The sequence below is a fragment of the Raphanus sativus genome, chromosome 7 (genome assembly GCF_000801105.2).
Source record: "Raphanus sativus cultivar WK10039 chromosome 7, ASM80110v3, whole genome shotgun sequence".
Lineage (NCBI taxonomy): Eukaryota > Viridiplantae > Streptophyta > Magnoliopsida > Brassicales > Brassicaceae > Raphanus > Raphanus sativus.
Window position 1 is genome coordinate 192,127 of NC_079517.1, and position 23,651 is coordinate 215,777.

General features: G+C 38.1%; 5 protein-coding genes and 2 pseudogenes across 6 annotated transcripts; 5 read left to right on the forward strand and 2 right to left on the reverse strand.

Annotated features, from left to right (window-relative positions):
* Positions 1 to 888: 888 nt before the first annotated feature.
* LOC108816809 (putative cyclin-D7-1) lies at positions 889 to 2,436 on the forward strand. The gene is made up of 5 exons (XM_018589374.2): positions 889 to 1,183; positions 1,379 to 1,465; positions 1,547 to 1,841; positions 1,956 to 2,083; positions 2,170 to 2,436. The coding sequence occupies exons 1-5, from the start codon at positions 926 to 928 to the stop codon at positions 2,434 to 2,436; spliced, it is 1,035 nt and encodes a 344-aa protein (XP_018444876.1). The 5' UTR covers positions 889 to 925.
* A 6,305-nt stretch (positions 2,437 to 8,741) lies between these two features.
* Positions 8,742 to 11,165, reverse strand: LOC108815063 (uncharacterized; annotated as a pseudogene).
* A 246-nt stretch (positions 11,166 to 11,411) lies between these two features.
* LOC108816021 (thaumatin-like protein) lies at positions 11,412 to 12,586 on the forward strand (annotated as a pseudogene).
* Positions 12,587 to 12,734: 148 nt separating this feature from the next.
* On the forward strand, positions 12,735 to 13,537 carry LOC108814916 (uncharacterized). Its single transcript, XM_018587566.2, has 2 exons — positions 12,735 to 13,060; positions 13,271 to 13,537. Exons 1-2 carry the CDS (start codon positions 12,822 to 12,824, stop codon positions 13,407 to 13,409), a joined length of 378 nt encoding a protein of 125 aa, XP_018443068.1. The 5' UTR covers positions 12,735 to 12,821; the 3' UTR covers positions 13,410 to 13,537.
* A 1,790-nt stretch (positions 13,538 to 15,327) lies between these two features.
* LOC108814827 (amino acid transporter AVT1D) lies at positions 15,328 to 18,306 on the forward strand. The gene is made up of 11 exons (XM_018587457.2): positions 15,328 to 15,654; positions 15,790 to 16,076; positions 16,175 to 16,389; positions 16,502 to 16,525; positions 16,614 to 16,797; positions 16,883 to 17,102; positions 17,182 to 17,317; positions 17,397 to 17,562; positions 17,707 to 17,750; positions 17,828 to 17,890; positions 17,987 to 18,306. Exons 1-11 carry the CDS (start codon positions 15,446 to 15,448, stop codon positions 18,080 to 18,082), a joined length of 1,644 nt encoding a protein of 547 aa, XP_018442959.1. The 5' UTR covers positions 15,328 to 15,445; the 3' UTR covers positions 18,083 to 18,306.
* Positions 18,307 to 19,392: 1,086 nt separating this feature from the next.
* On the forward strand, positions 19,393 to 20,864 carry LOC108818412 (protein FAR-RED-ELONGATED HYPOCOTYL 1-LIKE). Of its 2 annotated transcripts, none has more exons than XM_018591378.2 (3): positions 19,393 to 19,588; positions 20,076 to 20,545; positions 20,623 to 20,864. In XM_018591378.2, the coding sequence occupies exons 1-3, from the start codon at positions 19,548 to 19,550 to the stop codon at positions 20,697 to 20,699; spliced, it is 588 nt and encodes a 195-aa protein (XP_018446880.1). In that variant the 5' UTR covers positions 19,393 to 19,547; the 3' UTR covers positions 20,700 to 20,864. The 2 variants fall into 2 exon arrangements, with proteins under 2 accessions (XP_018446880.1, XP_056847149.1); XM_056991169.1 differs by lacking the exon at positions 19,393 to 19,588 and adding an exon at positions 19,595 to 19,821.
* Positions 20,865 to 21,026: 162 nt separating this feature from the next.
* LOC108818413 (cyclin-dependent protein kinase inhibitor SMR4) lies at positions 21,027 to 21,592 on the reverse strand. The gene has a single exon (XM_018591379.2). The coding sequence runs from the start codon at positions 21,405 to 21,407 to the stop codon at positions 21,183 to 21,185; it is 225 nt and encodes a 74-aa protein (XP_018446881.1). The 5' UTR covers positions 21,408 to 21,592; the 3' UTR covers positions 21,027 to 21,182.
* Positions 21,593 to 23,651: the final 2,059 nt, after the last annotated feature.

Genomic DNA, 23,651 nt, shown 5'->3' on the forward strand with positions numbered 1-23,651 from the left:
TTTATAGCCAAAAATCTTTATACATAAACAAACATGCAAAGCTAATTAATAAATTTTGGAAACAATATACAGTCTCAAATTAAATCCAAGCTATTTTTATATAATATCTTTGATACAAACTATAACACATTTTATATATTTATTTGAAATATATATAACATATACTGTCTTAAAAATAGATTCATGAGTGCAAAATCAATAAATAAGAAATAAATGAATTGATTGATTGTAGATATTCAAAAACAGCTATACTAATTTGAAACTAAAAACATTTATTGTCTTAAATAAGAAAGATTTGTGAGTGCAAAATCATTAAAGAGTTTTTTTTTAAATCATTAAAGAGTTAAATAACTGTAATTAAACATGTAATCAAGAACATAAAAATAGTAACTCACACTTTTAATCAAGAACATAGAAATAGTATTTACAAAATAGCAGTAATTAAGAAATTGTCTAAATACATAGTTGAATAACTTCAAAGATATAAATGCGCATAAAGTATTTATAAATTCATAGTTGAATAACCTAAGAATTCTCACTCTTTGGATTTTGTATTTATTTCGTACGTGTTTTGTTAGCTAAAGGCGATGATAACTAATTACTGACTTCGGTGTTCAAAAAAAAAAAAACTAATTACTGACTTATATCCGGTTTAACCCGGTTTGACAAAACAAGCGTAGCTCGTGTTAAATATAATCTCTTACACAAACACCTAAACCAACGCACCTTCTTATGGTTTAACCGACGTATCTTCTTAATCCTTTTAACTGTCTTCCATAACTTCCCATGTTCTTCTCCACGACCATCTCTTTGTCTCTCTCTCCATATATATATACATAGGTCACTTTATCTCATTCGTTTCATAACACTGTTTTCAGAGTGAAAAGAAAAACTGAATACAAACCGGTTTAACGAACCGGTTCCGATGGATAATCTACTGTGCGAGGAGTCATGGCTGTCGGGTCCTTCGACTCCGGGGCCTTTACCAAACTTCCGCTTGAATATTCGCGATGATCACGTGGAAATGTCTCCAGCCCTGGATGCAGCAACGGTAGAGGAAGCTATTTCTATGGATTTGGAGAAAGAATTGCGTTTCAGTAATCACGGAGACAAGTTTATTGAGTTTCTTGTTTCTAAGAGGTTAACCGATGCTAGGTTTCAAACATTTCAATGGCTCATTCAGGTACCTTAACTCTTATAACATAACTCTTTGTATCGGTCACCACAAGTCTAATTCTGCTTTCGAATAGACTGATTTGTTCATATTTTTTTTTACTCAAATGTAATATTTATGAATTGTTTGTGGGAAGTATATATTGGAAACATGTTCATTCTAATGAGTAATACGATGGGATTTTTTGTTGTTGTTTTCTCTCAGACACGGAATCGTTTGAATCTATCATTTGAAACGATTTTCTCCGCCGCAAGTTGTTTTGACCGGTTCGTCTATGCGACTAGCTGCAATGTAAGTAAATGGATTTCTAAAATAATTAATTTAACATTGCAATGTAACATCTGCTTATCCGACAATGAGTAATAAATGTAGGAATGGAGTAAGTGGATGGTAGAGTTAGTTGCAGTAACCTCATTGTCGATCGCATCAAAATTTAACGAAGTGTCTTCCCCTTCACTTGAAGACTTTCAGATGGAAGGGCTAAATCATATGTTTCACCACAAGACCGTTCTTGAGATGGAACTCATTGTATTGAAGGCTCTAGAATGGCGTGTTAACTCGGTCACGAGTTTCTCTTTTTCGCAAATTCTTGTCACTAAAATCCGGATGGGAGGAGGAGACAGATTGAGGAATCGAATCGCAGATCATTTGCTAGATGATTTATGCGGTAATTAAGAAGATTCTCACATATGGATATTGTCTTATTTTAAAGTTTGTTTTCTTGTTGGAGAAGAAAGTATATTAATGCCAAGCGAATGATCAATTTTGAATGGGGATGCAGATTTGAAGGTGCTTGCATACACACCAAGTGTTGTGGCGGTTGCGGCTGTGTTGAATGTGTTAGAAGAGAAAGCAGTTCGAGAAGAGAACCTTGGAAAAGTTATGAATCTCTTTGGAAAAGAACACAAGGTAATACTTGAAGTGGTATAATAATTTGCAATATAGTTTCTACAAATAAAACATTTTGGTTTACTATTTTACGTGGATAATTGCAGGAGAATATTGCAAAATGTGTTACTGTTATGAAATCTCGAAACGTTCATGAAAAGGGTTGGAGAAGAGAAGTTGGTGATGTGAAGAGTCTAGCGAGTATGTTGCAGAGAGGAGAGGTTATGAACATGAACATTGTTTATTACGTCGGAGATCTCTCTGCCATTTTTCAAATTTTACGATCGGACGACAAGAAGAAGAAGAGAGAGAGAGATAATCACGAAGACGAGCATCGTCCTGCAAAAAGAATGACTTTTGTTACGTCAAATTAATTAATTATCACATTTATGAATAGAAAGTATACCACATTTTTTTGTGTTAACTGTAAACTGGCATGTACCATTTATTAATGTTTGACAATAAAAGTGAAATGTTGTTATATAATGTAACTTTTGACATGATACTGAACAAATTATTGCCGATATGAAGACGATCCTAATGGAAAAAATAATATCCAGAAATTATCAGCATGCACATTTTTTTTTTTTTTTTTAACTGGCCTTCATATTGAAATAATTAAAACAGAGTTTACAATGGGGGAAACAAACAGCAAACTAAAACAGAGATGCAAGGGAATTTAAACAGAAGAAAAGGAAGAAGGTCACAATGGCTTTGGACACCACGGAAGTGAATTGAATGAGCACAGCAATAGCCTTGCTGCACTTCTTAAATCGCAGACCAGAAAGTCACCAATCTCAAGCCAAGTTCTGATCCACAGTTACACATAGCTGTAGATTTGTCCTTTGCTTGTTTGATGACTTCTCGAGATAACATCCAATGAGCTTTAGTAAGACCATCATGATACCGTGCATTACGCTCTTGCCATAACGCATATATGGTTCCGTGCCATATTTGAAGTATAGCAATCAACCGATCGGGATTGGTTGTAACTACATCGAACCATTGAAGAACCGAATCCCACTGAAGAGGAGGGGTGGTGATACCAAGCGCTCCAGTAACTGTTTTCCAAACCAGAGTGGAGTAAGGACATAGAAAAAACAAATGGTCTCTAGATTCTGGAGCAGTTCCACAAAGAAGACAACAATTCTCCAAATCCAGACCCCAAGAGATCAAACGATCCATAGTTGGATTGCGATTAAGCAAAAACAACCAGGAAGTAATCTTGAATTTGGGAATAATAGCCTGATTCCAAACAAATCTCGCCCACGAAACTGAAGGCCTAGACCTCCTCAAATCTTGCCAAACTTTCTTCGTAGAGAATTTAGCAGTGATTGTATCTCCAACTTTCCAAATAGCAACATCAGCTCCTGGAGAAGGAGTAAAAGAAGTGAGATAAACATGAAGGTTTACTTGACGTTCCGACCTTGCGGGTCTTAGAGTCCAAGCTGAACCTTGTGTAATGGAAGAAACCAGAGAATCCAGAGGGATTCCCAAATCCGAAGGTCCCGACGGTCCCAAATAATCAACCAAGACCCCAAAGGGAGTCCAAGGATCGAACCAGAAGTAAGTTTCACTCCCCCCTCGCACCATGATACGAAGAAAAGACAAAGCAATGTGTCTTAACTTTAATAGCCTACGAAATGTCCATGAGATGGAATAATTTCGCGAGTTTAGTGACCAAAATGAACCTGTCGAAAGATATTTATCTCTGACCCAAGCCACCCAAATAGAACCAGCACGGAAATATAGCATCCAGATTAACTTAATGCCGAACACCGTGTTCCATGAGGTAAGAGATCTAATACCCAACCCTCCTTCAGCTTTCGGGTAACATAAAGAGTCCCAAGCAACCTTAGCAGAAGTGTTTCCAAGCGTTCCATGCCAGAGGAAAGAAGAGAGAAGACTCTGAATCATCTTTAAGACCTTTTTAGGGATACAAAAGGCAGATGTCCAGAAACCTATAATTCCCGGAATGGTAGATGAAATAAGCTGCAGCCTACCAGCCATACTTAGATGGCGATTCATCCAGCCATTAAGCTTCCTTCGAACCTGAGCAAGTAAAGGATCACAATCCCTAACCGAGAGTTTCTTGGAGCAGAGAGGCAAGCCCAGATATCGGACCGGAAGCTGTATGGAACGGAGCCTAAACCGATTTAATATGTTGAGCTGCGTCTGGGCAGAGAGACCGGAGGAGAACATAGACGTTTTTGACATATTCACTTCCAGCCCAGAGAATTTTTCAAACTGGGACAGAACCGTAAAGACTCCTGCTAAGGAAGATTCTGTACCATCAATAAAAATTAATAAATCATCTGCAAAAGCAAGATGAGTAAGCTTAGTTCCCGCACAACCCGGGTGATAGCCAAAAATACCATCTTCAGCTGCCCGATTCAACATATAAGAGAGGACATTCATGACCACCGCAAATAGAAGCGGAGAAATCGGATCTCCCTGCCTCAAACCTGTTTTTCCTTTAAAGAAACCAGAAGTTACCCCATTTATGCTCAGAGAGAAGGACGGAGTGGTGATACACGCACGTATGCAGTCAACAAAAGCAGCAGGAAATTGCATAGCCTTGAGAGTTTGAAGTAGGAAATCCCAACGGACAGAATCAAATGCCTTAGAGATGTCCACCTTAAGCGCAATTCTCGGTGATCTATTCTTTCTCTGATAACCATTAAGCACCTCAGAGGCTAGCAAAACATTTTCTAGCAGCAGCCTATTTTTGATGAATCCCGTTTGATTAGGTAGCACAAGATCTGGGAGAATCTCCTTCAATCTATCAGCCAAGATACGGGAAATTACCTTATATAAGGTATTAAGACAAGATATAGGCCTGAAATCTTGTATATTATCCGCACCTGGCCTTTTTGGGATCAAAATAAGAGAAGTGGAATTAAGTCCCGAAGGCATGAACCTGGATTTGAAGAAGTCCAAGATCACCGTACAGACTTCATCACCTAGCAAGCTCCATAGTGCTCTAAAAAACTCAGCCGTTAAACCATCAGGTCCAGGGGTACGATTAAGAGAGAGCTTGAACAACGTCGTTTTGATCAAGGCAGCCGTGACAGGAGCAGAGAGAAGATCCTGATGAGCCGGAGTACAGACCGTTAAGATAACTCTTGTCATATATTCCGGAAGAAACATACAATAGGAGCCCCTTAGGGTGCATAAGATTCCCGCAAAATGAGCAGCTGCAATCTGATGAACCTCTTTTAGTGACTGAGATCTTGAACCATCACCTCTCAGAAGATAGGTAATCCCATTAAGAGCATTTCTGACCATGGTAATTCTGTGAAAAAACTGAGTGTTTAAATCCCCTGCTTCCAACCATTTAATTCTCGAGCGCTGACGGAAGAACATTTCTTCTGCCAAACGCAGAAACAGCCATGCTTCCCGAGACTCTTTCTCCATAGCTAAGTTATCTTCAGACGGAAAATTTAGCGACTGCAGTTGGTGAGAATCTAAAGTCGATTTTGCCTCCTGAACTCTTCTCTCAATCTGACTGAAGTTTTCCTTACAAAGAGACTTAATGGGAGCTTTAAGCTGCTTAAGCTTGAAACATAAGGCAGTGAGATTTCCTGCAGGTCCTCCTATCTGAAGCCAACATTCTTTTATAGTAGGAACAAACGAGGGGAGCTTTATCAGATAACTTGGAAACATAAAAGGTCTGGTCCCAAAAGAAGGCCTAGTGGAGGTAAGCCTAATATGACATGGCGTATGATCTGAAAACTCCGGAGGTTCAAAGGAGCAAAATCCTTTCGGATAAGACAGTTGCCACAGATCATTCACCAGGCATCTATCAATCTTTTTACCAATGGGATCTGAAGGACGATGGTTCGACCATGTATACTTAGGTCCCTGCGACGACAGATCAAACACTCCGATGTCTGATAAGCACGAGCCAAACTCCCTCATGGCTCTGGTGGAAGTAATAATAGAAGAGTTAGAGGTCTCTCTGGGATCCAAAATTTCATTAAAATCCCCACAAACCATCCATGGGCTGGAAGCCAGGTCAAAAGATACTGATGTGTCTCTTAAAGAGGTCCAGAGCTGCTGACGTTCTTCTAACAGATTAGAAGCATAAACTGCCGTGAAGAAGAAAGGAAGAGCTTCCGGAGGCGAAACTTTAACCGTGATTGATTGAGCATCCGCAAACAAAAACTGGATCTTGATAGGATCTTTATAAACAAACCACACCTTACCAAGATCAGAGAATTGATAGTTAGCCATAAGCTTCCAACCCGGTCCCAACACCGACAAAATAGATACACTATTATCCTCGCTAACATGCGTTTCCAAAAGAGCACCAAAACAAATTTTCCTTTTATTTATCCACGAAGACAGAGGTATATGCTTCGAAAAGTGGTTGATGCCGCGCACGTTCCAAAAAAATGTATCCGACATAAAAAAAATTAATGGAGGTTGCGATCCCCTAATATAAGGGGAGGCGAACCACCTGAGACAGGGGACCTTTTAGCCAGCTTCCTCTTCTTGCTTTTCTGGTTTCTAGACAAGACCGGAGATGGAGTAGACTGATTATTCTTTATCACATTTTGATCAGACTGATTCATCACTGTCACAGTTGCAGCAGACTGATTATTCACTGGCTCAGATTGAATAGGCTGATTATTCACCGGCACAGAAACCACCAGAGAGAGAGTAGAGTCATCCTGAAGAGAAGAAGGATCTTCATCCTGCTCAAGAACCGCAAAGGGATTAAAAGAAACAACCTCCAGATTTTTTTGGTTAGAAACATCCGCAGCCTTAAATGAAACCGCCTTAACTGCTGGAAGAAAAGGCGTTTCCTGATCAGGTGCAGTGGGATCAGGAACCAAAAGAGAAGACTGCAACTGAGTCTCAGAGGAAGGAGCCTGGTGAACCTCAGATAGTGACTGTAAATTATCCTGAGGAGAAGCATCTATTCCTACAGAGGCCAACTTGGTAAAAGAAGCTTCCACAGGATTAAGATCACCAGAGTGTGTAGCAACAGAACAAGAAGGAGCAACCTTTTGAAAGACCAAAGAAGCTCTAGCAGATGAATCCAAATCAGTAAGGACCGATTTAAAACAAGATTTAACTGGAACAGTTTGCTCAGGAGTTTGATCTTCCCTTAGTTTCTGCTTGCCTGTAACCTCAGTTTTAGACTTGTCAGTAGCTTTCCCAGTAGATTTTTTAGATTTCCCAGATTTACTTACTCCACTCTTAGCACCATTTTTAGTTTGATGTTCCGACTGGGGCTTAATAGTGGGACAGAAATTCGCTTTATGACCGATCTCCTTGCAAACCGGACAAAGTGGAGGTAGCCAAGCGTAAGTCACCTCTAAGACATCTACCAACCCGTTTTCTCTTTCAATCTCAACCATTTCCGGGAGCTTAACCGTTAGATCGACGACCACCTTCACGTCTACTGAAGAAACACTTGAGAAAGGTTTTGCATCTACAATCTTTCCCAACGGCTTAGTAATGATTACCAGACCTTCATCCGTAAGAAGATCAAACGGAACCTTATTCAGAGTAGCCCATATCGGAGCCCGCTGGAGTGAAGGAGGATCAATACTAAATGAAGCTTTCCATTCCGTTACAAAGAAAGGCGAGTCACCAACTCTCCATAGTTCATGCTGGAGAATACGTTGCCTTAGAGCCACCGATGGAATATGGAACAGATAAGCATTTTTCGAGAGATTGTGAATCGTCACTCTCTTATCTCTGCCCCATAGATAATTAAGAACTCCCCAAATCTTTCCATAAGAAGGGGCATTGCCATAAAAGATTCCCACTATGAAATCTGAATGAGCTTTAGCTCCTCTCTCAAACACTCCATTGGGAATCTTTACCCGTGGAACTCCTTCATCAGACTGCGTTACAGGGATGTCGGATTGAGGGAACTTTCTTGTTGCTTTAGTTCTACTAAGCCAGTTAAACTCAGAGCTCTGAGTAGTAGAGTCTTTGGTTTTACCCTCCGACGGTGGTGTCGACGAAACTCCAAGCTGATTTTCATCCATGGGAGCCGTCACAATTGTTGCAGAAGCCGCTACCGGAGCAGATAGACCAGAGGAAGGAGCCACCTGATTAGGGGAAGCATCAACCCTCGGTGAAGAGACCACGTTTTTGTCGGAGGCTTCCGTCATAATCGTATCCTTCACAACAGGACAAGAAGGGGCCAGAGGAACTGAAGATTCTGGAGGCACGAGGAAGAAGAGGTCAGGGGGAACAGGAGGCACCAGCGGTGGCTCCGATACGCCGGACATCGTGGGGGAGGAAGGTGGTCAACGCTGAGTTCTAGGGATTTTGACTCACTTCTCAGTTTTCAGAGAGAGAAAACCTAAGCTGAAAAAATATAAACTGTAGTTTATGAGCATGCACATATTATCGCGTGAAGTATCAACACGTGGCAGAAAATGAATGGAGACGAGTAGGTAAATTGTATATCCAGAACCGCAGGCTGACTTCAGTAAAACATTGGTACTGGTGGTGTGTGGTGAAAGTAGAATCCTTTTTTGAGTGTGAGAATGCGAAAATTATAAATCAGTCTGGTCAATTTCTCCTTTTTATTAGCCATGGATACGGTGGGGTTTCGATTTCCGGTATATATGTGGAGTCGTTCACAGCGAGAGAGACGGAAATACTATGTAAGATGTTATCTAACAGTAAAAAAAGGTAGGGGATTGGGAAAGGGCTAAGATCTTCCTCAGTAATGTGTTAAAATCTAGACACAACGACACACACCTCTTTATTTGTAAAACTAAAGAGACTAAGAATACATCAAAAATGTAATTAATATTTGTTTTGGGATTCTGCAGAAGCACTGATAAGTGTGTTAGAGGACACGAGTGGTGCGAGTATCTATGATGGCTACTACTTTATCTAATGGCTCGGAGGAGGGAGTCAATGCCTCTGAAAGAGAGATACGTCTGTTTCTCCATGCAGACTCAGCCCATGTTTTCATCTTCTCTCCTTGGCTTTTTCTCTTCTCTTGAATCACTAGTAGCTCCGCATACCCTCCTGCACCAATCACAAACAAAAATTCCAACTTCATTTATTTAGCTAATTTTCCCTCCCAAAAACAGAGCAAAAGCTTTGTATCTTTCCCACCTCTTGCTAGAGCCATTACTTCCTGAGTTTCCATGTTTATTATCCCTATAGATATCAGAATAGTATAACGGGTGAGAGAACAATCGTTAAAAAAAAACTTGAGGTTCAAGAATCCTCCGTTTGAAAGGTACCTTCTGAATCCAATGGAGGTGCTTTCATGAGCGCCAATGCTCTTCTAAAGAGTCCCTGAGATGAAATAAAAAAGGTCTAAGATGAAAAAGAAGTTGTTATAAATTGTGTGAAGAAATTAACATGTTTCTTCTGACCTCTTGAATCATGATAGAACTCGAGCGTTCTTGCTTTGCTTTCTTGTTCCGGTTACATGAGAGCTACTCCAGTTAAAATCACGCCAACAACAGGATGGTTGTGTCCTGATCCGAAGAAGAAGAAGCACATAATCACTGTTAGGCTTGTGCTTTAATCAACGAACTGATGGAAAATAGAAAAAATCGCTCCCCACAGTGTACCGTAATATTCCTCAGCCCTTGTCAACGCACATGTCAGTGTTTCCTCCGCATCGCCAAAGTTTCTAACAAATAGCAAAACAAAACAAAAAAACAGAGACTAATGATATAACCTGAAATTGTACTATTTTTAAACTAGCGAGGAGGACCCTTGTGCACAAACTCAAAGACCTACCCAATGTGTGACTCGAGCTGGCCAAGAGCAAATGTGGCTGCTAATGAGACTGCTTTCAAATTCATGTTACAAGAACACATGGACTCTTTGGTGTCTGTCACTCCTTGAATTGCCTTTTGATACATCTCCTTTGCCAATTCAAAGTTTCCAGTGGCGTGCAAGAATTCTCACCATAAGAAAGTGCAACGTTACCTATATACAAATGTAGTTAGGCTTCACCACACACAAGGGCTAACTCCGGATTAACAGAAACAGACAAAGTGTCAGTGTGTACCTTTGCACATTCCATGGTTCTCAAGTCCTCCAAACAAAGATTCGGCTGGCAGCAACTAATGAAAAATTACCATTAGGCTAATTAAGGAGGCAAAGTGGAATAAAAAATCACACAGAAGAATGAATTAGCAGACCAACAAGAGCTTCCAGAGCAACAACTGCACAACAAAAGATAGTTCAAGACTCAAAAACCTTTAGAAAGAAAACACATATCAAAGAGAAAAAAAAAGAGAAAAACCTCGAAGAGACAAGGAAGAGAGTGAGAGAGACATGACTTGCTTGAGGCGTTCAAAGGCCTCACTAATGTTCCCACTGTCCAAACACTAGACGTTTATTTATAAAGTCTTAAGCTTTCTTTAATAACACAGAGAGAGAGAGAGAGAGAGAGAAAAGATGAAACCTTTCGTATAAAAGATCAGACATAGCAAGTAAGACTGTAGCTTTAGAATCTTGAGGAGAAGCCTGATGATCTATCGTTCGGCTGTGTCCCAAGGCACTGTTCAAGCACTAGCATACCTTGAGAGCATATGATTCACCTGCACTTTTCCAAAACTGACACCTCTCAGAAAACTAACTGGGGTTTTAAGCACCACCTGCCATTTCGATGATGGATTTAAAAAAAAAAAAGAACCTGAATTTAGAGAGCGAGCGTGGGAAAGAGCGTATAGTTGACCATCTGAATAGCAACATCATTCGCGTTCCGCGAATCGTTGCGGCTGTAGCTGCTCTTACACACTTGGCAACAGACTGAATCATTCTTATTTACTCTTTTTGTCTTTTGTCGGAACCTCACGGAGCTCTACATTCCGTCGCGGTAGTCTAACTCCAATCGGTTTGCCTTATACTTTATCCGGTTTAATTAATTGGTCCAATTCCCTAAAAATAAATTTTTTATTTTATTATTCCAGGTGTTTTTATTCCATGGGATGTTCGGTTTGTAGTCCCTATAATACCTATCTCTTGCAGTATACCCCTAAACAAAAAAAAAACAACGAAATCTTAGAAATCATGAAAAAGAGAGTGTAATGATTTGTTTTGTGCAGCTATACCCTGTGTTCAAAAGAAAGCAAATCCTCACATCGAAGCAATGCATATATGCTCTTTTTGCTGATTCTACAAAGTGATAAAGGTCGTGGCAAAGGTAGGTAATACAACGAGCGAGTAGTGAGTTTTATACACAAAGTTTGTGTCACAAACATTACAAATATAATGTAAAATTAAACTTTTGTCTTCTGCTAACTTGGTTATGAAGCTTAACCTTTACTTTTAACCATTATTTTATTTGTTTTAAGCATGCTTTCTCTCTTTAACCCCTTCTTAAAATGAAAAAAAATAAAGTACTGATATATAGAAGGCTCACAATCAAGCCTCCTTAAATCTCTCTCTCTCTCTCTTATCTTTATCTTTCCCACTAATCCCACCACTAAAGACTCAGTCTATAAAAGATTAGCACTTGGCAGTTCCTTATACAACAAATCCACTTCACCTCTTGATTCCCAAGTTTCTCAACCACGTCCTTCTCCTATTCCTTTATTTATATCATAATTGAAAATTACCCATAAAAAGAGCAAACTTTAGAGAGTGAAAGATCCCCCATAACACAAACACAGAACAACAGCAATGGCGAATTATGCTACTCTCTTCCTTCTCTTTCTCACTACCTCAGCCTTCTTATCTTCCTTCACTGGTACGTTATCTCTTGTCCCCCCCCCCCTCAATGTCTTAAAAAAATGGGTTTTGTTAATTTTGTGTAAATATTATTTTCATGTGCAGATGGAGCGCAGCTTATACTAGTAAACAACTGCCGGGAGAGCATATGGCCAGGAATTCTCGGCGGCGGAGGCCAAACCACGCCTAGAAACGGCGGATTCCACTTAGGAAGCGGCGAAGAGACCATCATAGACGTGCCGGATAAATGGTCCGGTCGCATTTGGGGTCGACAAGGCTGCATCTTCAACCAAAACGGCAAAGGCTCGTGCCAAACCGGAGATTGCAACGGCGGCTCGCTCAACTGCCAAGGAACCGGCGGTGTTCCACCAGCAACCGTCGTGGAAATGACACTAGGTTCATCGTCCTCGCCGATTCATTTCTACGACGTGAGCCTTGTCGACGGATTCAACCTCCCCGTGTCGATGAAACCAATCTGAGGGGGAGTTGGATGTGGCGTGGCGGCTTGTAAAGCAGATTTGAACGTTTGTTGTCCGTCGGCTTTGGAAGTGAAGAGAGATGGCAAAGTCGTAGGGTGTAAAAGCGCTTGCTTGGCGATGCGATCGGCCAAGTATTGTTGCACCGGTGAATACGCGAATCCTAAGGCATGTAAGCCGACGCTATACGCGAATCTGTTTAAAGCGATTTGTCCGAAAGCTTATAGTTATGCGTTTGATGATTCCAGTAGTTTGTACAAGTGTAGGGCTTCTCGTTACGTCATCACTTTCTGTCCTCCCAAGTAAAGGACTTCCATTCATCTGTGTTTTTACTTTTCGTTTATTGAATGAAAGATTGAAAGTTACCACCCATCCTAAAGCAAATGTTACATGGGCCTTATATCTAAATGGGCTTAACTGGGCCCAATTAACAGCTCGAAATATCTAAGAGGGGGCCCCCCTTATCCAGATAGGAAAACAACTGAAGACCCCAAGAATCTGAACTGAAACGTTATCCATACCAAGAGAGTGACACGTCTTGATTTCCAAAGCGTTCGATATAAATCAAATCGCATTATTACTTGTTGGTTTTTAAATCGGGAATCATGGCGATGGCACCGGCAATGCAGACGACGTTCGTGTCATCGACGAACTTTCTGAAACAATCGAGACCTTCTTCATCACCTAGCAATGTGACTCTTCCCAAAAACAAGAGATCGTCCTCCGTAGTTGTTGCCGCTGTCGGTGATGTCTCTTCTGACGGAACCGTATATTTGATAGCCGGAGCCGCTGCCGTTGCTCTTGTCGGAACAGCTTTTCCGATCCTCTTCAAACGCACCGACACGTAAATCACTCTCTCTTTTGTCTTTTCTGGTATCATATCGTTTTGGTTCTAAGAGAGTTGGTTCACCATTGATTCACGATAAACCGAGCTAAGTCATCTGTATTGATTAGCCAAATGGAAACAATTAACAAAGCCTGAGTAAACACTGAACCGGTGTAGTAAACCGAAATAGAGATGTTGAACTAAAGAAGCTATTGTGGTATTGTATAGGTGTCCGGAATGTGACGGGGCAGGATTCGTGAGGAAGGGAGGAGCCACTTTGAGGGCCAACGCGGCAAGGAAGGATCAAGCTCAGATCGTTTGCGCCAACTGCAATGGCCTCGGCAAGCTTAACCAGATTGATAAATAAAATAATTAACTCCTTCTTCTTCATTATTATCAGTATACAAACCGCTATTTCACATTCATCTTCTTCTCTGTGTAATATATACTCTCTAAGTTTTTCTGAAACCGTAAGAGTGTGTTCGATTCGCGATAGCTTTGTTTTGAGATACAATTGTTTTGAGCTGTTCAACTTATATGCTCTGCAACTGCAAGAGATAGTCTCTGTTAAGTCTGCACAGCGATTGTTAATCACATGCACGCAAACTGTGTGTTGTTGTTCAGGTGATTTTGTATAAAAAAACGTCATGTGCAGAATTTAGTGAATTTAGCGAATTTTTCAGAAAACCACGGAGAAGATCGCTTGGGATGGTTTGGCTAGAAAATATTTGAGAAGAAAATAAGCAAACACTAAAACAAGCAAACCATGTAAAGAAACACTAAGCAAACAAATCAGGAAGACGTTATGTTAAATAAATCGGAAAGGAGAACTTTTATAATTGCTAGATTTGATTTAAGAAAAACATATGTATCTAAGTAAATAGAATAATACCATCTCTTTTTTTCTAAAAGAATATACCTTCTCTAATGGTTTCAATGACAAAATTGATCAATCAAAACCTGTCTAAAATCAAAAGTATCTCATCCGTAGTATATTCATTATTTTTCTCGAGAAGAAAAACTAGATAGCCGAGAAAAAGTGTGAGTATTAGAGATGGTATATTCCTAAAAATATTCGCAGTAATTTTCTAAAAATATGTCTACTATAAATTTTTCATATATTAAATTCTTTTGAAAATATTATTGTTTTGCAGTTTATTATTTTTTTCTATAAACAAAAAACCAAATACTATCTATATTTTTATTAAAATAATAATGAAAATTTATTAAATTTAAAATGTTTTAAAATGAAAATTTGATACATAAAATTAATATTACAAATATTCCATAAATATCCGAATATGTAAAAAAATTCTTAGCAAACAATCTATTAATGTGCATAAAATCCTTAATTTTTTAAAAAAAAAATCAAAACATTTTCTGAGAATTTGTGAGAAAAAATTATATTTGTCAGCAAAATATTGTCAAATATATTTGTTATCATTAAACATATATCCAGTTTTAAGACATTAAAATTATTTAAAATAATAAAAGAAGGGTCAAAATAGACAAATTATACTATTTTAGATTAGTTTACTAATCATGTTAATTAAAAGAATATTTGTTAAATATGTTGTATACAGGTTATATAGGGATAAAAAAATGTTAGGATTATTTTTTTTTTAACAAGAATTTTAGATTTATGTATATTTTATCAAAGTGGTTAACAGAAAATAAAATACGGATCAAAATTATAATGATATTATGGATCTGAATAGTAATATTTAGGATAACTGCGGTTTAACTACAGTGTGATTTAAATAGTAACTAGATTATGATCCGTCATTTCAAAGACTGGACGGATATATTTTTGTTTTGACTGTTTTAAAATTTTTAATTTTAATTTTGAGTTTTTTTAAAACTATATTTATATTAATATTAATTTATTTTGATAAAATAATCTTTTAAATAAATAAAATGTATATTATTAGACATAATATTTATCGATAGAATATGGTCATGTTTGAATAAAATAGATAAAAAAAACATGTGCGTGGCCGGAGCGGGTCATTACCATTCGAGACCTATTTAGAAAATAAATCGACGGTGAATGATGAACAGAAGAATATATTGGAAAATGGGACAGCGGTATGTTTGCATGTATCACCTGCATCCATAGATAATACAGATTTGGAAGTTAGTCAACAACAAAACAAACTGGAAATCTAAAATATATTATTCCTATTTTGGAAGTTCATAGGACACGAAGAATATCGTCATCATCGATTCTACACCGCAAGAAGATGAAAAAAAGAAACAAATATTAAAAGAAAACATTAAATATATTATTAACCTCCATTGATATGGTTCCCATATATAGAAGAAATCTTTTTGACTCTGCCTGAAACACTAAAACCCGATTTTACATCTCTCCATCAGCATTTTCATTGAGATCGTGAGAAGATGAAACTCGACGAAGAATTCTTACACGACAGAGACCATTCCTTTCTAACAGATGACGAGGAAAATCAAGCAGATCTTGCTTGCTCCGACGATGAACACGATGGAGATGGTCGGAAAGCAAATTCCGATACCTCCTCTCCGTTGTCACGTAATCGTTCAGACAACAATCTATCAGATGTCCCAAATCCTCCATGGCCACAGAGTTACCGGTAAAAAGAGAACAATCTCCTCTGTTCTCTTTTTTTCTTGTTCAAAATTTATCTCATTAATTACAAATCCTTTTTTTTTACAAATCATTAATTACAAATCTTGAGATGATTTTTTTTTTATTGTTGTTTGTTCAGACGATCAATGGATTTAATGACGGGAATGACTCCACCTTCGGTGAGTTTCATGCCTCGAAGCCTCTCCAGGAGATCAGGCTCTTCTTTTCACAAGAAGCAACAATCTTCTTTTTTCGATTCGTTTTCTTCTTCCTCAAGCAAGCCTCTTCTCTCTCAACCAGATCCTACTGACAAGGAAGATACTACCATATTACCTCAACATTTTCCATCTCAGCTCAAGCTCTCCGTCACCGACCTTCCCTTACCACAATCTAATCTCTGCTCCGTTTCTCAATCCATTCTCAACGGTAAAAATAAATGAATGTTTGTCATAGTTTTACATGTTGTCACGTAGTATGTCACTCCATCACCCCTATTTTTATTTTATTTTTATTCTTTTGGGCAGGGACCAATGTGCTGTGTGGACTAGGATTAATAACAATGCCTTATGCAATAAAAGAAAGTGGATGGCTTGGTTTGCTCATTCTCACCTTCTTTGGAGTCATCACTTGCTACACAGGCATTCTCTTGAAAAGATGTCTTGAAAGTTCTCCTGGACTTCAAACTTACCCTGACATTGGTCAAGCTGCCTTTGGCATTACAGGTCGCTGCATCATTTCCGTAAGTTTTCAGTTTCCATTTTCCAAAATCAAAATTCTTTTTAAAAAATTATGTTGTTTTTTTAACTGAAGCCTGAATTTTTGTTCTTGCTATGTTTCTTGAACGGCGCCAGATCCTTCTGTATATAGAGTTGTATGTAAGTTTCAGCCTCTCCGTTGTTCAATATTATTTAAACTCTTCAAGCAATTGTTTTGTTAATTGTAAAATTTGTTTTCCAAAAATAGGCAGCTTGTGTGGAATATATAATCATGATGAGCGATAACTTATCAGGACTATTCCCAAACATTTCATTGAGCATTACCCCAGGGCTATCTCTAGACTCTGCTCAAACCTTTGCAGTTTTAACCACTATTCTTGTTCTTCCAACGGTCTGGCTTAAAGACCTTAGCTTACTTTCTTACCTTTCAGGTTTGCTCCCACCCCCGGTTATCTCTCTGTTTTAGCTTGCTTGATTAGCTCAATGTAATTGACCTTTTTGCAATCTCTGGTCTAGTTGGAGGAGTCTTGGCATCAGTCTTGCTCGGTTTCTGCCTCTTTTGGGTCGGTGCAGTCGATGGAATCGGGTTTCATGCAACAGGAAAACTTATGGACTTCAGTAACTTACCGGTTGCTGTAGGGATCTTCGGATTCGGGTACTCGGGTCATTCGGTTTTTCCAAACATCTATTCTTCCATGAAAGAGCCTTCCAAGTTTCCTCTTGTTTTAGTTATTTGGTAAGTCCCAAGAAGCCTCATCTTTACTTGTATCTCACTAAACCCTAATAATACTAATACATCCTTCTTTCTTATGCAGTTTTGGTTTCAGTACGGTCTTATACATATCTATAGCAGTCTGCGGTTACACCATGTTTGGTGAAGCGCTCGAATCACAATTCACGTTGAACATGCCTAAACACTTTCTTTCATCTAAACTAGCGGTCTGGACTGCGGTAAGATCAACATTCTCATCTAATTCTCTCTATATACACATATATGTATCATCAAAATTGGCTTACCTCAATCTCTTAGATTGTTACACCGATGACAAAATACGCTTTGACAATCACCCCAATCGTTCTGAGTCTCGAAGAACTTATTCCAATGGCTAAGATGAGGTCACATGGTGTGTCCATATTGTTCAGAACAATCCTAGTCATCTCTACTCTGGTCGTTGCTCTTTCAGTTCCTTTCTTTGGTAATGTTTTCTATATATCTCTGTTGCCATATAATTTCATAAATCATAAGCAAGTAACCAAATACCAAGCTAAACTATGTAACTTCCTATGCAAGAAACGCATCTCATTATAGCGCTTCTCTGATCGAATTCTCTCATTTACAGCGATTGTGGCTGCACTAATCGGATCGTTCCTTGCAATGCTTGTGGTAAGTTCTTTGATCGAGAGATCTAAAAATTTTAAATTGATAGAACCCACCAAGAATAATGTTTGTTTTCGTTTCAGGCTCTCATCTTTCCATGTCTATGTTACCTTAGTATCCTCAAGGGTAAATTAACCAACACACAAGTAAGAACATATGTTGTTTACTCTTAACGTTGTTTACTTTTATTGGAGAATTTTATTAAGCCTTAAAGCCGATCTCCTGTGTGTTTATTTGTGCAGATCGGATTATGCACATTCATTATAATCTTTGGGTTGGTGAGTGGTTGTTGTGGTACTTACTCCGCCATCTCAAGATTAGCAGACCAGATGACATGATACTGGCTGCAAATTTTATGGAGATTTAAATTAGGTGTTTGTTGTATACTACTGGATCGAGTATGTTTATGTTTATAAATATCTATTCGGTTCAGCTTTTTTTTTATGGTTTTAGAAAACAAGCCTAAATGAAACCGAATATAGTCCAGTCTGGATTTTTGCCAATTGTAAGAATTTGAAGCTTTTTGTTCTCGTTTAGCAAATATATGCGACTTGTTTACGTATTTGAATTGTATCTCTCCAAATTGTTACGTTCAGTGTTATATATTTTGTGTCCAATTAAGTTCTGCATTTGGATTATGTTTGCCCGAGTAGAAGATCTATGATCTGGAGTCCCATGACATATAATGGTCACCATAGCAATTGTATAGTGTGTATAAGATTAAGCCCTCTGATTCTAGAGTGCTAGTAAATTGCTTGCTTCTTACTTTTTATTACATTTTTCCCTCTTTCTAGAGAGTACTATGCAATATTTATGCATTCAAATATCTAAATTAAGTATAGCAAGATCAGTAATGTTGTATTATTGTATGAGTTTTTGTTTCTATCGTCTGACTTGTTTGTAAAACTTGAAAGGCGAAATTGAAAAACCAAAGAAGAACAAAACTGTAGGGATGGATTTGCATCCTCCCACAACGTTCATAAGATAATAGGTTTGGCCTGTCAAAATCGATACAAGTGACTTAGCTCGGCTAATTTTACGATGATTTGTCGGCTCGGTTCAAAACTGTTTTTAGCCGATTGGAAACAACGACTAAAAACAACCAGCTCAGTCAGTTTGTTGGTTTGACTACTGAATCAATCGAGTTAAATCCCATTAAAACAAGGTAACCTATGTCAAGAGAGAAACACATACTTGGCGGCTAGAATTACAATTAGCCGACTTATATTTTTCCGGCTAGTTTTGCTTAACACGAACTTATTTTCATCATTTATTTTCTCATTTGTAAACCGCCAAACCTCTTCCAATCAATAAAAGATATTTTCGAACTGATCCACCGCTCCGACTGAAATCCGACCAAACTCGATACAAAGTTACAAACAAAAGCCTAACATAGGAGTTACTAAACAAAGGCCTCCACATAGCCTCCACATGATACAAATAACAAAAGAAAAGGCGAAAAGCCCAATCTTGTGTTTAGAAACTGTTTTAATTTCTGATGCTGACGTGTTCTCTAGATGTCAGGACCCACAGTAAATCTCACTCTCATGTGGGAGCCGCACGCGGTTTACTGTCTTTTAGTGTAAATATAAAATATTCTTAGCTCACGCGCAGTTAAACGTGTCCTAACACACACGCAGGCCGTGATTTGCAGTCGCTTTAGGTTGAGAACATGGGTTTGCTTTTCTCCTTCTTTGGATATTATTCGGACACAGAACATCATAATCACTTCACCAACATCAACTAGCACCAGCCACCAGCAAGAACAAAACTAGGTTTCTGGTGGTATCTTCTTCAAAAACCATGGATACAGATGAGACTAGTAGGCCATCGCTGGATCATAGGTTTTTTATTTTCTTTTCATCTCATAAGCATCAGCTAAATATATCTTATTTTCTCAGTCATCTATTTAGTTATTCTGTTCATGTTTTGTACAATTGCAATTTGAAACATCTTCTCTGTATAGATTGGAAACTGGATTTCAACAACTCGTATCTTGAATCTGAAACATCGCTCCAAGTTCCTCCGATTCTCTGCTTGCTAATCGAAATACTATCTTCCTCACTGTGCTTTAGATGTAAAGTGTGTTTGGTGTTTAGTAAACTGCAACTTTGAGCACTTGAAATCTTAAGCAAAGCCTCTCTATACTCATATACTAACTGTAGATTTATTAGTTTCTGGACTAACCTGTTTCGTGCTTTGTTCTTAAAACTGTAATAAAATTGCAATTTCTATAGGACCCTTTATGGTTATTAGTTAGAGAGCTTATGATTGCTTTACGTAGTAGAAAGAAACTTACGACCTTTTTAATAATCGGGTATTGGCTCTCAGCGAAATGATGATGGTTGCTGAGGAGGAGTCATTTGAGTCGAGTAGAAGAAAGAGGAAACTGCCAGCTGAAGAATCAGACTTGTTACCCTTAGCTAAACACTTTTGCCTTGAGCAGCAGCAACAAGCTTCTCTTCCTGATTGGTCGTGTTCATCCTCAGATATAGAATCCGCGGAATGTTCAAATGCTATGGAAGACACAAAAAACGGAGATGAGACCTCTTCTTCTGCATATGTGTGCATGTCTGCTAAAGACTCTTGTTATTCAACCGGAAGTTCAAGTTTGAGTTCGGGTTACGCAGCATCTGGCATAGAAGAATGCTGTTCCAAAGGTAATGACAAAACACCAGAAGAATACGTGGAGTTCATTTGTTCCGAGTTTGCTGTTGAAGAGCTTCTAGGCTGTGAAGATTCAAATCTACAAGGGTCTTCTTACACTCTTTCTTCTGCACGGTGGAGTGTGAGCAACCAAGGTATAAAACAAAAAAACGAAAAAAAGCTATCACAATTATTTGTTGTGTGATATTGTCACCATTTGTACATATTGCAGATATGCAAGAAGCTACAGCAAAGAAACCAACCATTGATAAAGAGTTTGAGGAGTATTTTTCAACACTTATGATGTAACAAAAGAAAGGCTCTTACTACATCGATCTCAAATCGCTGCAATGTTTGTGTAAATATATGTCAACCTTGTTTCTGATCTAGAAGAAACATCCTAATTAAGAGCAATATTGCATTTACAATGTTCTTCTGTAAGCTATGAAGTTATCTTGTTCATTCGTTAAAACACTCTCACTTCTTATTTTTTCTCCCCCAAAATGTAAGTGACACTCAATAAAAGAATCAGAGTTTCCGAATCAAACTTCAACAAATTAAAAAAAACACAATCCAAAGAAGCAAACCACAGTTTATTGGCTGAATAAAACCTGGCGGAAAGAAACACAATTCGAATTCTGAGAATCTCTTCTTTTTTTTTTTGCATATAGTAAAACTCAAATTCGATACACAAAAGGGAAAATGAAAGTGTCTCCGAGAGAGACTACAGTGAAATGGGGAAACATGTATCTACAAAAACAACAACACAGCAAAGCAAAGCAAAGCCTAGATCTAAGCGCATGCTTCTCGTCGAGGACGTGCATAGAACAGAGTCTCCAGATCCGGCGGCTGAAAATAACCGTTCTTCGGCGGATCTCGTTTCCTCACCACCATTGATTTCTTCCTCGGCGGCGGAGGACAAACCAACGACACCGGAATCCTATACTTGGTGCTTCTCGGCGTCGTACACCCTTCCTCCACCATCTCACTCGTCCTCTCCACCACCTCCTCCCCCATTCTTCGCTCTCTCTCTCTCTCTTTCAATCCTCCTCCTTAGCTTACTCCCTCTCTCGATTTCAAAATCTTAAAGGGCGGAAAAACTTTTGAAGTATGAGAAGAAGCGGTTACTTGTTTATTTATAATATAAATAAATAAGATTAAATCAAACCTTGAAATTTTTTGGTTTCCTTTTAAAACATTTCGAAATTTCTGAAATTTAGGAGGGAGTTTATTAAAAAAAATAAGGAAAGAGAGAGAGAAGGCGAATCTCTTTTCCTGTTTTCGTCTCTTTCCAGATCAAACGGACGGTTGAGATTGATTGTCACAGCTGAGTATGAGCTGGATATGCTAACGTGGCCACATATTATTAGTTGATAGCATCACATTTATGATGCGCGTGACCCCACTACACCCGTTTCAGACGCTCTACCATCATTATTACTAATCTTTTTATATATTTTCTTTCCACTTTTAAATATTTCTTAATATCAATTTATCTCACTCTATTTCGTATTATTTCCATTTCTGTGGCGGCGCCAACTTGCCCAACAAGTCCCTTTGCGCGGGAAACTAATAAATTAAAAGAGTATTATCTTTTTGAAGCCAAAAGCCCAAAACTTTTAGGTTCTTTACCCAATCGATCTAAACCGATATCAAAACCGGTTTCGCGCTAGTCTCTGAGTGTCGCACATGGGACGCACGTGCGGTCTAAACCCTTTTGGTTCTTGTCCTTAACTTACAAAAAGCCCAAGCTACATATCACAAAGAAAGCCCTTTGGGATATAAAGATCAATAGAAATAAATGCTAGCCTCTTTTAGAGAACCTCTCCACAAAATCCACAAAAATAAATCTTCAAACGAATGAAGAAACCAAACGAGTAGAATGAAGAAAAAACCTACAAATTTCAACGAACGGTCTAACTCAAGTCAACAACCTTATTTGATTACCTCCCTGTCCGGCCCAAGAAGCCCATCATATTAAACGGGAAGGGCTTGTTCCCCTTTTTGAACATTACCGGAGGCGACAAAAGGCTCTTCCTATCCATCTGCTGGTAGCTCCGGCAATGAGTAAACAAAACTCCGATGCGTGTTCGTTGTTACTAGTCGTCATCTATTTTTCTTCCTATTCGTCGCACTTGACTCGGTCTTCTAGTTTCAACATTGGTTTAATTGGTCCTCGTATAAGTTCTACATCCTTTGTTTGTTACTACAGCGAAGTTTCTTACACAAATATTAACTTATTCAAATAAATATATAAAACACATTTTATGTGGAAAAAGAGTTGCTTGCATATGTCTTTGTTGTCAGGGATTTTTTTTTTCCCAATCTGTAGTTTCGCAGAAATGTCAACTTATATGTGAATCTGTGATCATGATGCATGGCCTATCACACTCTCTATGATGTAGCCGTTTAGGATTATCAGAAATGTAATTGTATGTATCTGTTGGTTTTACGGTTAAACTAAATAATTTCATTATCAAACAAAACGTTATAGTCATACGTCTATATATACTTCTAGACTCCCAAGTCCTGCTGTTTGTTGTACATTATACGTTTAGAGATTCAATTATCAGAGGTAAGAAAACAACAAAAATAATAATTAAAGAGATTCAATCCAAATGATTTTAAAAGTTAATAGTGAACGTACCAAGGTAAATATGTCAATAAAATAAAATAATATAACGAGGAAAATGTACTGGTGTTGCATGCACGAAATCGTGATGGGTCATCTCATAAGAAAATATCTATATTTCTTGAAAATTTGTTGGTGCTTGCAATTTTTGTCTCTTTTACCAATGACTTACCATATCTTTGAGTTTGAGCCAGAAACTTATCTTTTATAAGTAACGGGATTTGAATATGGAGAATATGTATACTGGAGTATATTGGATGCATCGGCAATACATTACTTTTAATGTATATCGTTGTACTATAAGATTCGGATCGAATTAATTACTTTCAAATATGTTTTAATCAAAAGTTAGTATTATATCCAATTAACTTTACCTCTTGGGGTCATATGCGATTTCAGATACATTGTTTATTTATTTATTCTATAATTATTTGTGTATTTCCATTTTATTTATATATACGTTATGTGTGAAGGGTCTGGTTTTTTCTTGTTAGAAGGAGTGTTTCTTCTAATTTATACGTTCTCTATTTTTTATATTGGATATAAATTGCGATGATAGTTGTGATATTGATATATATATATATATATATATATATACTTACCTAATGACATCACTAATTGATGTTAAG

What these genes read in the sequence shown, in the direction of transcription:
- LOC108816809 (XM_018589374.2), top strand. Translation starts at nt 926, where the DNA reads ATGGATAATCTACTGTGCGAGGAGTCATGGCTGTCGGGTCCTTCGACT. An exon ending in TTTGCTAGATGATTTATGCG is followed by an intron (nt 1,842 to 1,955) that starts GTAATTAAGAAG and finishes ATGGGGATGCAG; the next exon opens with ATTTGAAGGTGCTTGCATAC. An exon ending in TCTTTGGAAAAGAACACAAG is followed by an intron (nt 2,084 to 2,169) that starts GTAATACTTGAA and finishes GGATAATTGCAG; the next exon opens with GAGAATATTGCAAAATGTGT.
- LOC108814916 (XM_018587566.2), top strand. Translation starts at nt 12,822, where the DNA reads ATGGCGATGGCACCGGCAATGCAGACGACGTTCGTGTCATCGACGAAC. An exon ending in CTCTTCAAACGCACCGACAC is followed by an intron (nt 13,061 to 13,270) that starts GTAAATCACTCT and finishes GGTATTGTATAG; the next exon opens with GTGTCCGGAATGTGACGGGG.
- LOC108814827 (XM_018587457.2), top strand. Translation starts at nt 15,446, where the DNA reads ATGAAACTCGACGAAGAATTCTTACACGACAGAGACCATTCCTTTCTA. An exon ending in TTCTGTATATAGAGTTGTAT is followed by an intron (nt 16,526 to 16,613) that starts GTAAGTTTCAGC and finishes TTCCAAAAATAG; the next exon opens with GCAGCTTGTGTGGAATATAT. An exon ending in CTTACTTTCTTACCTTTCAG is followed by an intron (nt 16,798 to 16,882) that starts GTTTGCTCCCAC and finishes TCTCTGGTCTAG; the next exon opens with TTGGAGGAGTCTTGGCATCA.
- LOC108818412 (XM_018591378.2), top strand. Translation starts at nt 19,548, where the DNA reads ATGGATACAGATGAGACTAGTAGGCCATCGCTGGATCATAG. An exon ending in AGGCCATCGCTGGATCATAG is followed by an intron (nt 19,589 to 20,075) that starts GTTTTTTATTTT and finishes ATTGGCTCTCAG; the next exon opens with CGAAATGATGATGGTTGCTG. An exon ending in GTGGAGTGTGAGCAACCAAG is followed by an intron (nt 20,546 to 20,622) that starts GTATAAAACAAA and finishes TACATATTGCAG; the next exon opens with ATATGCAAGAAGCTACAGCA.
- LOC108818413 (XM_018591379.2), bottom strand. Translation starts at nt 21,407, where the DNA reads ATGGGGGAGGAGGTGGTGGAGAGGACGAGTGAGATGGTGGAGGAAGGG.